The sequence below is a fragment of the Ursus arctos genome, unplaced genomic scaffold (genome assembly GCF_023065955.2).
Source record: "Ursus arctos isolate Adak ecotype North America unplaced genomic scaffold, UrsArc2.0 scaffold_8, whole genome shotgun sequence".
Taxonomy (NCBI): Eukaryota; Metazoa; Chordata; class Mammalia; order Carnivora; family Ursidae; genus Ursus; species Ursus arctos.
In genome coordinates, this window is record NW_026623100.1 from 39,098,883 (window position 1) to 39,113,486 (window position 14,604).

The following is a 14,604-nucleotide window of genomic DNA, read 5'->3' on the forward strand; positions in this document are numbered from 1 at the left end:
GGAACATGCTTGGGGTGTCCCCCACCCCGCCCATCTCTGCTTGGGGTTCTCACTGAAATCCCCCCTCAGGTTGCAGAGCTGAGGAGATCTGCTCGCTCGTGGACGCCTTCGTGACGCATACCCTCTGCGGAAGGGATGGGGGCGTATTACCAAAGGCACCGCGGCTCCGGAGGCTAAGCATCTGCGGGGTGTCTGCAGGCCGCACGTGCCCCCCCGGGACGAAGTGAAACGTCCTTGCCTTTCCCCGGGAAGAGCCGTACTCTGCAGCTGGCGTGACTTGTTTGCCCACAGCTCAGCTAACACATATTCCTCGTTTCATGGAGACGGGTGAGCACACGCCTTAACCCTGAATTTGGTGTTTTTACTGCCACAAACATCTTTAATGACGTTCTACAGCTTTAGCTCATCTGGGCGTCTGGGGTGAATCATGATTTTGTGCCAAAGCGGCTTCCAGTTTCTCAGCAGCTGCTCTGGGTTCTCAAGGCTGACTATACCGGTCACTGTGTCTGAAGGTCTCAAGGCTGCTCGCCCCTGTCCTACGAACAATTTCATTTCTCTCCTTCTCAGGAGAACAGAGGGTGGATGATTTCTTTGGGAACATTCAGGTTTTGCATGTTTTATTACACACATATGGACACACGCACACGCATGTGCAATGTCTTACATGTGACTTGTGGAAATCTGGAAGGGGTCTGTGGATCCCTTGAGGTTTATACAAGAATATCAGTTAAAGATGCTTTAGTTTACATGGAAACATTTTTATTATTTGTGTCTGATATCAGTATATTGGGTAACTTTCCATATTCTCCTCAAAACTCCCTCTTTCAAATGCCTTTACAACCTTTGTCACTACGTGTCCGCTGACGGCTGCCCACTGCTCTGTTGAGGGGGGTGCCTGACAGGTGAGGTGGTACAGGGTGGCCCCAGGAAGTAGGAGGCAGGTTGCCAAGGTTCACAGACATTACCACTACGGTTTCAAATTCTGCCAATGCTTTCCTGACATGTGTTTTTAAACACAGGGGCTGGACCAAAGCTCTGGTGGCAGTCTCATGTCCCTTCAAAAGAGAACTGAGCATTGTCAGCTGATAGCCCCCAGCTGCAGTGCCTCAGGACTCACTGCAGGGCTCTCCTCAGAGAGTTCCCAGCCAGTGACTACCCATGGCAAGGGGGCCAGGCCTGGACATTTCTGCCACTGTGGGGCTTCCCTATGAGCAAACTTTGATATTGGGGCCAGCTGAGACTTTTCAGAGCTGCACCAAAGTCTGAGGGTCTTCCTGCCCATGCTCCCCACCCCCTTTCATCACAGGGGTCAGATCTGTGCCTGCTCCTGCATCTTCTCTCCCTGTCTTTCCCAGGTGTCCCCCCAGTAAATCTCTTGCACTTCTAACTCTGTCTTGGTGTCTGTCCTGGGAAGGACCTGCATGGGCACAGCTCTGTTCACAGGTGACATTGTTGGTCACTTCACCCAATCCCACTTTCTCTTCCCAGATCCCCACCTGCAAACAACTCCCACCACTTGCCAACACTGTTTTGTCACAGAGTTAATTTGTTGAGTGTTGGGTTCCATCCTTCTGGCTATGCAAGTTAGTAGGGTTCATGATACCACCCCATTCAGCATCCTGTAGGATCCTGAGGTTCCCTGGAGATGAGACAGAGTCATGAGAGAGTCAAACACATACTTTATTTATGAATGGAAGTTCTTTCCAGGATCCTGGGCTGGATATCAGAAACCTCAGGAATGAACCCTGTCCACTTACACGACTCTTCTCTAAAACCAGGTCAATGAGGTCAGCTCCTGAGTTCTCTTTTCCCAGGAGTCCTCTTAGTCCTTCCAAAAGAAAGGACATTCCAGTGTGTCTTTGAACTCTGGTGGGGGTGAGGAGGACAAGGATTCCTGCTCTTCAGTCCCTCCCAGAAAGGTCTCCCACTCACCCCTCAATTACTATGGTCTGATTGTGAGTCCATGATATGTATCAGCTCTTCTCTGTGACAGAATGAAGAGGAGAGATTGGCACAATACAAGTAACACACTGACAGCAACTGGATCCCACATTTTGGAAGTAACATAACAAAAATGGCCCCATGATGTCCTATATTCTATTACTACTGAACAGTATACCAAGGAAAAACGTTCAGAAGATAAACACAGGGTGACACATTGCTCTACGAATGAGACCCATGCACGGTCAAATCATGGTGTTTCTCACACATGGGAGCTGACAACATTTTTATAAGTTCAATGGGCACTGGACGGTGGGTCAGAGAAAGGCTTGCTGGGCCTTCAGCAGGGGTGTTCTGCCGTATTTGAGCCAGCCACAACCACCCAGTATCCTCCCTTATGTGCAGTGATGATATTGTCCAACCACGTCCCCTCAGTTACCCTGGACTTACTGGTGGCTCCCTTTGCAACATCTCAGCGAGCTCATTGCAAACGGCTCTCTGAAGGTCCCAGCCTTTTGCAGTGTGGGTCTTTAGAATCCTGGGAAGAATGTGCTTCTCAGCTGCCTCCATGCCTGATGGGCAGTCTGGACCCACTAGGGCAGGTGAGTTAGCCATAGCCAGTCTGGTAGTTTCCTCAAGAGTGGGAGGAGTTTTGTGTCCCCAGCTCAGGGCTAAGCGCAGAGCAGGTACTCAACAAATCCTTGTTGAATTCAACCCTCGCTTCTTCAATAGAAAAGATGTTTCCAATTCTTTGACACTTCCTTGGGTATGTCTCATAATCATGCTGGTTCCTTGCATACCCCTCTGGAGTAAATAATCCACGCACGGTACAGTCCTTTATTGGAAGTATGACTAATGCTTTGGGCATTGATTTTTTTCCCCCTTAAATAATGTCTTTCATTCATATATCTGCGCTGAGCTGGTTTTATTTAGTTTATTTAATCCTTCCCATGCTGCTTTGCAGAATATGGCTCTTGGGTTGTTCCGGCTTATACTGTTGCAATATAGCTTCCCCAGGCCTGCAAATGGCCTGGGAGGTTCTAGCCGGCTGGTAAAGTCTGTGAAGCCCGTGGGCAGCATTGGTCTCCCTCAACCCCACGGATGCAGCACAGGTGCGTCCATTCTTCACACCACAAAGAGGACATTTATGGATGGTACACAAGACCTCTGCTTTTAGCTACGTCTGGACAAAACACAAATCTGGGAGACAGAGACTGCGTGCTCACCTGCTGGACACCTCAAAGCTCTAGTGAGATAGGCAGGATTAAATTCATGGCTCTTGATAGACTGACTGTCCTGTGGGGTGGGTGGGTCATCCCACCCTTATAGACAGGTGGCCAGTAAAGCCATGGGGGCACGAAGGGGAGAGTCAGAGAATTGGAAGGAATGATACAAGGTGGCCTCTTCCCACAAGTGGGGCTGCAGGGGGTAGCCTCCTTGTTCACTGGATGTCTGAGCACATGCCTTATGCTGGTAGAAAGCTAAGACTGCATTAGTGTCCCTGTCCTAAGATACCCCAAAAGGCCAGGGCAGGGAGTCCATGTGTTTATCTTCTCTGATGGCATCTCCAGCCGTGGGACTTGGCCTGTTGACATCTGATGGAGAGATGAAGTCCTCTGCTCTGTCAAAGAGCAAGATGTTCCACAAGAAGGGAAGTACTTGTGATTTTAGGATTAATCAGAGAACGTTTGATATGGATATTGACACATTGTAGCAGTCGCTACTCTCCAGGAACAGAGTGTTAAGTCACTAGAACTGCTATTCCTATTCTTTTTGAGACCACAAATTTTGGGGAAAACAAACAAACAAAAAAAGTTACCTCGTTCAGCCCCACGGTTTTACAAATAAGGACAGAGGCTCAGATAGACTAAGTACGGCACAGGCCTCCCGACTCATGGTCTGTAGCTGACATTAGCCGGCATCAGCGGACTCAGGACAGTCCCTGGGACATAGTGCAGACGAACCCGAGGTTCTCCATCTCAGGATGTTTCAATGCACTGAAATATTGAGGTGCCTAAAGGAAGGCATCCATGCCTCCCTTTCACAGTTGCTTAGAAGACAGAGTTAAATCTTTCCTTCAGATTTTACATAGTTCCTTCTTTTGTTCACCCCGTCAAGTGAAGGTTGATATGAGGTTGACGTAAAGACCAGCGAAAGGCGGATTATCTGCACATGACTGAGGACAGCCTCACCGAAGTAAGACAGGGGCTCCAGGATTCCTCCTGGAATGAGCCCCCACACACAACCAAAGTTAATGTTAGAATTATGGCATGGATTGCAGGGAAAATCAAATCCAACCTTGCCATTTTACAAGCTCAGAGAAGTTCAATGATTTGCCTTGGGTCACAGCATGGGGGATGACAAAGTCATAGAAGAATCTGGGTTTTTTTTTTTTTTTCCCACAAGCCCCAATGTGAGGGTGTTTCTGATGGTTTCTAGATCAAGGCATTATCCATGCATGGAGTGAAGCAAGACACAGATGGCGGTGGTGGCCCCGCTGAGGACCTGTGGTCTAGGAGAGCATGTTGGAGTAGAAGCTGAAGCTCTCTGTCATGGTCTTGGAGTTGCTGTGAGAGGAGCCATTGGAGGCCAGGTCTAGGGATGAGGGTACGGTCTTGGGACCCTCCTCCAGCTCCTCCTCGTGGGCCCCCACCACGGTGGAGACGGTGGTCTCCAGGCGACTGACCTTATACACGCTGCCCTGGGTTTGGAGGTAGCGGGTGGATTTCATTTCGAGCCCCTCATAGTCGCCGGCACTGATAAAGGGGCAGCACCGGAAGGCATGCTTGAAGCCCAGACGGAACCTGGCGAGAGAGCAGATGGAGAGGTGACCCTCGGGGACATCCTGCTCCCAGAAGGCGTTCCCACCATTGTCTCAGGTCTTTCACACGTGGGCATACCCGAGCGTGACTCTCTTTTACTGGTTTTTGTATCGCAGCCAGAACCATTGAGGCCAAAACGATCTGAAGGCCAGTCATGAAGACACAATCCAGGACTAGACCCCAGGCTCATGTGAAGTGGCTGTGTTGACTGAGGGCGACCCCTGAACCCTGCTGCCTCCATCAGCGCCACCTCAGCCCATGCTGGATCGATTCAAGATTAACAAAATTGTTTACCAAGTGTTTGCTTTGTGCTCAGTACTGTGCTCGTCACCGTGCAGGAAGGCCACACATCAGGACTCCTTTCTCTCAAGGAGCCCGCTGACTGAGGCTCACTTCAGTCACATCCCTTCCATGTGCCTCAGTTTCCCTGTTTGATAAACTGGGAGAATCAGCCTTTACTTAAAGACATACTGGGGTATTTAACCCAAGAGCATTTAGGCAGGTCATCAGGCTCTTTGAAGGAGATTGACTCTGTGAGTTAAACTGACAGCATTTGGACACGTTCAAGAGAACGGCTGCCACTAAATTCACAGCATCTGGGTGTCTCATTCACAGAAGCACTTTACAGGCTGATGACTAAAAGCTATAAAGACTGGGACAAACATTTTATTCCTCCCCCTCCCCGGCCCTGCTTCCTTTCCCAGCTGACAGACTGAGCTGCCTCTTGGGGACTCTGCGCACGGACCCGAATTCCCCATTGCTGGCCACCGTTCCTGATGGGCTCTTACTTGTCCAAGGTTGGCTTCTTCTGCGGGGACAATTCTCCTGACCGGTGTGGCCAAGTCAGGGATGCATGTCCCTGTCCTGCCAGAACTGCCGGAGGAGACTGGGGAAAGCTGCCCAGATTGTGTGATGGGATGGGAAGAGGAAAGTGAGAGATCAGTGAGGGAAAAGATGCCCCGTGGAGAACGGTATTCTGGGGCTATCAGCCTCTCCCTGTGTGTGCATGCCTCTGACTCCCTCTCTCTCCTCCTCTGCACGCACAGCCCCCCCCGTGTGTGGATCCATCGGGCAGACTGAGCAAACTCACAGGCTGTGACCTGGATCCAGCTTGCACACCTCTGTGTGTGCATCAATCACAGAAGCTTTTTTAAATGTGCACCCCACCCCACCCCACTAACTTAGTTGCCAGTGTTCAAAAGTCAGAAGACCTCACACAAAAATAAGGATTTCTGGTTCTTGGAAAAGAAAAAAAATCCATTTTGGGTTTGTAATCCTGCAGCAATAATTAGTAGGGATTGAGTAGTGTGGCCAGTTTTTGCTGCAGTCCCTACCACTCCCTCTTGTCTCACAGAGGTTCTGCTCATTTAGGTTGGACGCTGACAGAGACAGATGATCTTCTGCCCCTGGAGAGAGTGTGGGGGATGAGGGCTCACCTGTCGTTGAGGCAGCAGTAGATGATGGGGTTGTACATGGTGGAGCTCATGGCCAGCCACATGATAGCCAGGTAGACCTGCTGAATGAACTTCTCCAGGTAGAGGTCAGGGTTGATGTAGGGCAGGAGGAAGAAGATGTGGAAGGGCAGCCAGCAGATGGCAAAGGTGCACACCACGACGATCATCATCTTGACCACCTGGCAAGAGGGTAAGGCCGCTGAGACCACCGGCACATCCACCTCTTCTCATGGTTACGTCCCTCTTCTCCCACGCCCTCGCCACACACAGGGCGGTGCAGACTGGGGAGTATTGATAATAACCCCTTTTGAGGGGGAGGAAGGACCATTTATATGCGGTACCAAGGGACTCTGATTATGTCAGCAGTTCTCAGCGTGTGGCTCTGGGACCAGCTTCCTAACATCATTTGGGAACTTGTCAGAAATGTGAATTCTGGGACCTCATCCCACACTTACAGAATCAGAAATGCTGGGGGTAAACCCAGAATTCTGTGTCTGACAAACCCTTCGGATGATTCTGAGATACACTCTTGTTTGAGAACCTCTGTGTTATATCATCCTTCTGGGTGGTGACTGGAGAAGCCGAGGGAGGGCAGACCCAGGGGAATGGGTGTTCAGGGGGAGAGATCCAGAAAGGGGGAGGGGGTGGGGGACGGAGGGCCAGGGCAGTATTTCGGTAAGGAAGGGGAAGGGAGGGATCTGGACATCTGCTGCTAGGAATACCAGATGGTTAAAGGGGATTTGAAAGGTTTTTATGAATAGTGGGTGATGTAACCTATCCCTTTTTATCCCCATGAAATCTTTGGAGAAAAACTAACCAGCATCCACACAATGAAATACTATGTAAAGAAGTACGAAGAGAGAAAAAAATGAGAAAGCTCTTGATATATTGGTTTTCGAAGATATTGTGGATACTGTTTAGCGAAAAAAGTGAGGGGAAGAAGTGTGTATTTATTGTGTAAAGAAGAAAAGAATATCTATTTATTTGGCTTATAAATGCACTATAATATCTGGAAGGATTAATAACAAATAACAGTGGTTACCATAGCATGTGTGTGTGTGTGCACGTGCGCACTTGTGCATTTGGGAACCAGGTAGATGGAAGACCTAGAAAGGAGGGAGCCCTTTCATGGTAAGACTCCATTAATCTTTGGACTTTTAATTTTGAAATAATTAAGACTCCCAAGAACTTGCAACAGTAGTATCGAGAGTTCCCAGGTACCTCCAGTGAGCTCATCTTATAGGTGATTAATGAGGAAATCAACACTAGCACAGCACTATGAACTCAATTTCAGGCTGTATTTGGATTTTGCCAGTTTTTGCAAGTACTCATTCTTTTTTGGTGTATAGTTGTATGAAATTGTGTCACATGGATAGATGGTGAAAACCCCACCACAATCGGGATACAGACCTGACCCATCACCACAACGAAACTCATTCATGCTACCCTTTTCTAGGCAGACTCTCCCCCCAGTATAACCCGTGGCAACCCCTGGTCTGTTCTCCATCACTAATTTTGTTCCTTTTGATACTTTTTGATGTTTGAATCAAGCGATCTATTATTTTGCCAAACTCTAATAATAAAAGAGGACTTAATAGCTCTTCACTGCTTTTGTAGTTTGCGTGTGTGTGTGTGTGTGTGGTGTATGTGTGGTGTGTACGTGTGTGCACGTTAATAGCTTGACAGGTTGCCAGTTACTCTTAAGGCAAGAAAGAAGTGGCTCCTGCCTGTACAGGGAGGCCCAGGTTACAAAGACAATGAAGAAAGATCTCTTTCCTCCCCCTCCCCGCATCCCCTCTGCTCCCCTCCACAGACCCAGGGATGTTTTGTGCCTGCGCCAGGGGGGGTCAGGTGCTGCTTGCTGTCTTACCTTGCGCTTGGCAGAGACCTGCTCGTGGTAACGGTCAGATGAGTCCCCAGGGATCTCGCTGGCCCACAGTGTGATTCCCACCACGGTGTACGCATAGCCGATCACCAGCAAGGGGAGGAAGTAGATCAGCACGGTCACGCAGATGTGGTACCTGCAGCAAGGAGCGTGGGAGGCCGGTCAGGGCTTGACAACTACCTTTCTCAGCATTTGGATGGTAGGGCACAGCCCAGGGAGGCTTGCCGCCTGCACTGAATGGTTGGGTGACACAGGAATGGATAAACTAGAGAAAGAAAATCTCTTCAGCCTATGTTTTTCTTGTGGACTCTTTCCATAATAGAGATTCCTGTTGAGATTGAAGAGAACAACAAACATTGATGGAAGGGAACTGAATCCATTATATACCCACAACAATTTTAGTTGATAGTAAGTTCAATATTCCTTATACTCTCCCTTCAAAATAATGCAACCTGAGGCTGCATTAATAGACGTATAGTCTCTAGAACGCTGGAGGTGGTTGTACCACTTGGTTTATACCAGTCAGATGACATTTAGGCTCAGTTTGGGTGCAGGAGTGTGGACCAACTTGTACATTCAGATGAGAACCACCAGACGGTTGGTGAGCTCTCATCCATTCTGCATGACAAGTGGATTCACAGGTATAAGAATAATTAGGTTGGAGGAGAGAGATTAAACTTATCTTAGAACTAGGATCAGTGGGTGAAAGCCACAAAGCATAAGCGGCTTCTAAGCCTGGCCCTTAAAAATCTATCTCCAGATAGAAGCTTCCCAGGTCTCTGAGTTACAGCTTGTAGGCCAGATACCAACTGACTTGAGTTTGACTGGAACATAGGCAGAAAAGAAACCTTTGCTGTGTTAAACCATTGAGGTTTGTTACAACAGCATACCTTACCCTATTCTGTTTAAGGCAAGGGTCTAAGTAGGACACTCAAATAATTTTTTTTGAATTTTGAGAAAGGATATTTTTCTCAGGGAGTCCTTGACATGTCTGGCTAGTTGTAGCCCTTTTCTTTTGATGTGAGCTTAATGGAGAGGCTCAGTCTCCTAATAGTAATAAGCATAGTGGGAACAGCTACTATTTTGGGGAGATCACTCTAGATTACTGTGCTAATAATAACATTAATGATGATATTCATAGCAGAAAGGCTAGTTAGATTTTATTTAGTGAAGGGCACAACGCCAAGCACTTAACTCCATTATTCTTATTTGATCCTGAAAATGAATGATTAGGTAGCTACTATCATAATCCCATTTTGTAGATGAGGAAACGGAAGTTCAGAAATTAATTAACTTTCCCAAATTCACAGCTGCTGAAAAGAGGAGCTGGGATAAGTAGGCGGGACTGTGACCCCAGAACCAGCTTCTTGTCCCTGGAGGAAAGTCACCTCTTTCTCTGGTATTTCCTTCCGCTCTGTTTATGCTTATTCTCGGAAATGATTTTTTCCCCAATAAGGAAAACCCACTTATTCGCTTCACTTCTCTCGGTACTATGTTTTCAGTTGCTTTTTTGCCCCACAGTTTTGCTACTTATTCAGCCTCCTCTGAATATGAAACTTTGCGACTTGAAGACATTCGAAGAGCTCTTAAGGAATGCTCCACAGATTCGGCGAAGCAGGGTGCTGGGCGCGTCCGTTTTGTGCAGACAGGTTGCTCCAGCCCCGTCAGGCTGTTCGGGTGCCTCTCAATTGTCACCCCCTCCGGAGGCCCCAGGTTCTCCAGCCACCAGAGCCGTGAGTGCACGCTGAGTTCCTTGCCTGATTCAGCCTCTCCTCCTGCTCGCTGTAGTGGCCACTTGGAGATTTGGGGGCACAGAGACCCTGGGAACCTCCAGGCTGCACCTGCTTCTCCTACCTGGAAGACTAGTCCGTTATGCAGACCGACACTTGGTTGGTGAGCAAAACACATTAGCTGAGCTTTGTGAGCCAGCGTCTCAGAGCGCAGAGCGTCCCTGTGGGGGTCAGGGGCATGATGGGAGGACCTTGCAGTTGTCACCTGTGCTCCTTACCCTGGAACAGCGGCTCCCAAACTTGAGCCAGCTTCAGAGTCACCTGGGGGCTTGTTCCAACACAAAGGGCTGGACCACGACTCGACTTTCCACTTAGCTGGCCTGGGGCGCGCCTGAGAATTTGCATTTATTTTATTTTTTATTTATTCTTTTTAAAAGATTTTATGTATTTGAGAGAGAGAGAGAAAGAGAGCATGAGCAGGGGGAAGAGGCAGAAGGAGAGGGACAAGAAGACCTCCCGTTGAGCAGGGAGCCTGCCATGGGGCTCCATCCCAGGACCCTGAGAACGTGACCTGAGCCAAAGTCAGAGGGTTAACCAGCTGAGCCACCCAGGCGCCCCCTGAGAATCTGCATTTATGACAAATTCCCAGGCCATGCTGCTAGTCCAGGTTCAGACTTTGAGAAACACTGTCCTAAGCCGATGGTTCTCAAGCCCGAAGTCATGAGAATCACCAGGGGAGCTTTTAAAATGATCCGTGCTCAGAGACGCACATTTAATTGGCCTTGAGTGTAGAAGCAGGAAACCACAGTTGAGAAAATTCTCCAAGTTATTCTGGCACTTGGTTAGCACTGAGAAGCACTGTTTTAGGTCCAAGGTCTGCAAGGCTGTTGGAACCCCATTGTTTGAGATTTATGACTTCACTAAAGTGTGTGTTAACCATATTTTTTAGTTTCTGTATCTGGTGCTTTGAGGTCTGGGCCTTGCTGACGTGGAAAGGACCTTCCCTCCTTGTGCTAGTTGATGGCTAGAGATAACACGTGCTGGTGTGACTTTCATATGCAAACTAACCAATCCAGGGCCCAAACCCCCGACCATCCTGTTTTCTCAGGGCTCTTACATTGTGGGATGCTATCCCGGCTGCCATGGTCACCCCAGGGCCACCTCGGGCAGTCAGGGGCGCATAACCCACGGAAATGATTCAAACTAGCCAATTCTAAGCCTGTTTACCCTGCCTCACCCATTCCTTCTCTGGAACACACAATAAAGTCTTTCCTGAAGTCCCCCCATGTTCTCTCTCTGCCTGTGGCCCTGTGTGGCACGCCTGCCCCTTCGTCCTGGGAACTATGAGTAATAAATTATCTTTTCAATGGCAATCATATCCTCATCTGTTGGCCTCACCATACCTGAATAGAAAACAAAACTTACACTTTAAAACAAAGTGCCCTTTGGAAAATCACAGATCAGATCAGACCATTAGGAAAATGCTAAGCTGAATCAGTAAACATAACTTATCAGACTCCTTTTTTTCCCCCAAGTAGGCTCTATGCCCAGCGTGGGGTCCAGTGCGGGGCTTGAACTCACAACCCTGAGATCAAGACCTGAGCTGAGATCAAGAGCCAGGCACCTGGGGGCACCTGGGTAGCGCAGTCGTTAAAGCGTCTGCCTTCGGCTCAGGGCATGATCCTGGTGATCTGGGATCGAGTCCCACATCAGGCTCTTCCGCTATGAGCCTGCTTCTTCCTCTCCCACTCCCCCTGCTGTGTTCCCTCTCTCGCTGGCTGTCTCTCTGTCACATAAATAAATAAAATCTTTAAAGAAAAAAAAAAAAAAAAAAGAGCCAGGCACCTAACCGATTGAGCCACCCAGGAGCCCCCAGGCTCTTTTTCTTATTTTTAAAGAAGGGAAGGTAATTTTCTTATTTATTTGTAAACAACAAAAAGTATGGACTTAATTTCAGTTAAAAAGTATTATCATCAGGCAGAGCATTAACTTGTCCATTCTAGAACAGGGATAATGAAGAACAACATGGAAATATGACTCAGCGATTCCACTTGTAGCTGTATACCCAGAAGATGTGGAAACAGGAACTCAAATACTTGTGCACTGATGTTCATAGCAGCACTATTCACCATGGCCCAAACGTGGAACTAGCCCAAATGTCCCTCAAAATTTGAGTGGACAAACCAAATGTGGTATGTACTTAATGATGGAATATTATTCAGCCATAAAAAGGAATGAACGTGGATGAACCTTGCAAACATTATGTTAAATGAATAAGCCAGACACAGGAGGAAAAATATTGTATGATTCCACTTATATGAAAAATCTAGAATAGGCAAATTCATAAAGACAGAAAGTGAAATAGAGGTTGTCAGGGGCTAAGAGGAGGGGATGGGATAATAGGTACAGAATCAGGGATAATGGAAAAGTTCTGAAAACGGATTGTGGTGATGTTTGCCACAATACCGTGAATGTGTACTGGTAAATTTTATGTTATATATATTTTATTGCAATAAACTTAATTTAAAAAACCCATTAAGAACATTCTAGCAGAGCTGGGGTCTTTAGGTCTCCAGATGCACAGTCTTCCGCTCCCTCCAGGAACTTCTCAACAGCCTCCCTCCCCAAAATCATAAAAAAACCAAATCGACCTGTAGGTTTGATTCTTGGATGGGATCAAAGGTTAAATGCATCCCTCTAAGCCTTGCTCAGATAAAACCCCTTTTACATAGAAATTGCAAATACTCAATTTAAACAATATCTAAGTTATCAAAACTTCTAAATGGCTCTCAAATGAATGAAACTCCATCAGTAGAAAATATGAAAATAAATACATTTCTCCCATCTTGACCCTTTCTTGGAGAAATTTTATCATATCCTTGTAGTTAATTGGAGATAATCCTGTTTTATAATTTTTTGCCAAAGTCATTGTTTTAGAGCGCTGGCCAATGGAACCTGGTGTGATCTTATTACATGTGGCTCCATGCTACTGTTTGGCTCTCAACTCTGATATTCCCTAGGTTCCTGCCAGGCCGGGTTTTATCGGCTCTCAGAATGAATATCTGCCTTGGGAGAAGAGGAGAGGGGTCAGGGATGTATCAGGCATGAGTCAGAGAGAGGACCAGGAGTGACAGCAAGAGGCTGTGACAGCAGGGATGGCTTGGCTGCCTTCCCACTTGATGAGATATGTGCATGGACTCCGATCATTAAATTCTGTCGGTGGACTTACCGGTACTCAGAAGGCAGGTGCACGCAAACATCGTGTCTTTGTTCCCTCCCGGTCACTCCTCTAAGCAGCACATTTTACAGGATAAACTTGCTGAATACAGACTGTGTCACCCCAATCCTGCAGATTCGCCTGTCCTTAATGCCTTAATGCTCACTAATCCAGGTTTACTAATGTCTCACTATCTGGAGTCACCTCGTTGTTCAAGCACCACAGTGCCAGTCTCTGAAATAATCCCCAGCATTTGAAATCAGATACATGGGTGTATTAAATAGTACCCAGCGCATCTGCTAATGCCCTTCATGGAGGCTCTAGGAGCCCTGAGGTCAGGGCAGGGCTCTGGGGTTCCCGCTTTCACTCTAACCAGCAATTCTGCTTTGCTGGGTTTATGTGTGACCGTCTGTGGGTGATGCTGTTTGGTGGTGGTGCAGGGAGCCTTCAGCTGTAACAGAAAAGCTGATGTGCGCTGATGTCATCCTAACCCTTATCCAATGCATTAACCCTCTCCACGCTTTCCATACCATGTAATCAGCCACTTCTTGAATACCCCCTGTGACGTGCCCCTCGCTGGTCATAAAGCCAGCTCCATCAGCGATACCTGGGGCTTGTGAGAGGTACGGTCTCTCCTCCCCTGCCCCGGATGGGCCAAATCAGAATGTGTATTTTCACCACACTCCCAGGCGGTTCATGCGCGAGTTCACGTTTGAAGCACACAGCTCTCCATCTTGGCTGCACCTTGCAATCACCTGGGGAGCGCTGAAAAATTCCAGGGCGTGGATCCCACCCTCAGCTGCTGAGTGAAGACTGGCCTGCAGGGCTGCCTGGGCCTCGGAGTCTCAGAAGCTCCCACGTGGTTCTCCTCGCAGCTGGGGCTGACAGTCATTGTCCTGGAGCCTCTGCGGGCAGCTGTGGGCGGAGGCAGTTCCTCAAGCTTTCACTACTCCATCCTCGGTCCCGGGCAACACGCTGAGTCCACCTCCTGGGATGGTCCAGCAAACCTGAGGTGACCAGGAGCACGCCTGTCCCCGGAGCCCTCTCTGCATCCCAGACTTGTGGGGCCACCCCTCGTTGGACATGAGCTGAGTAGCCCCCCTCCTGCCCTTCCTCCAGCAGCCCTCAGGCTCTTGCTTCTCAGAGCACAGTGCTAGATGCCTGCTTGACTTCTTCCTTCCTTCCAAAAAATTGTCTTCTTTGCAGATAAGTGTGGTTTCTTTGTAGTAAAAGAAAGAAAAATCCATATATTTCTTGGTTCACTTTCACTTCTAGGTATTAGACCAAATCCCAAAGCCCCTCGCAGCCCTCTTGGAGGCAGATGGAAATGACAATCTACTAATTCATAAGTTCCGCAAGTGTTTATTCCGCACCTACGATATGCCTGGCCCTGTGTGAAGGGTCCAAGCCTCGGGTCTCATCACCAGAAGCTCAGTCTGCGGGGGACACAGAGAAGGGCCAAGGAATGTGACATGGGAAGTGATGGATGGTGGTTACCTCTTTAGGCGGAGTGGAGACACTGAGCAAGGTGTCAGAGGCCTTTATACATATATAT

General features: G+C 48.2%; 1 protein-coding gene and 1 long non-coding RNA gene across 3 annotated transcripts in view; one reads left to right on the forward strand and one right to left on the reverse strand.

Annotated features, from left to right (window-relative positions):
• LOC125283158 (uncharacterized) overlaps positions 1-7,818 on the forward strand; it is a 31,805-nt gene extending 23,987 nt beyond the window's left edge. The window contains exons 2-3 of one of the 2 annotated variants that reach the window (XR_007190798.2): positions 70-327; positions 4,880-7,818. This is a non-coding gene — a long non-coding RNA (uncharacterized LOC125283158). Of the gene's footprint in view, positions 1-69; positions 747-4,879 lie in introns of those variants that run through there. The other variant, XR_008958218.1, reaches the window with a different exon arrangement.
• The window catches only part of TACR1 (tachykinin receptor 1), a 150,297-nt gene continuing 137,354 nt past the window's right edge, over positions 1,662-14,604 (reverse strand). The window contains exons 3-5 of the mRNA XM_026482024.4: positions 8,088-8,238; positions 6,200-6,396; positions 1,662-4,745 (exon numbers count right to left, since the gene is read on the reverse strand). Of these exons, the coding sequence (XP_026337809.1) occupies positions 4,454-4,745; positions 6,200-6,396; positions 8,088-8,238 (640 nt within the window). The 3' untranslated portion in view covers positions 1,662-4,453. The remainder of the gene's footprint in view (positions 4,746-6,199; positions 6,397-8,087; positions 8,239-14,604) is intronic.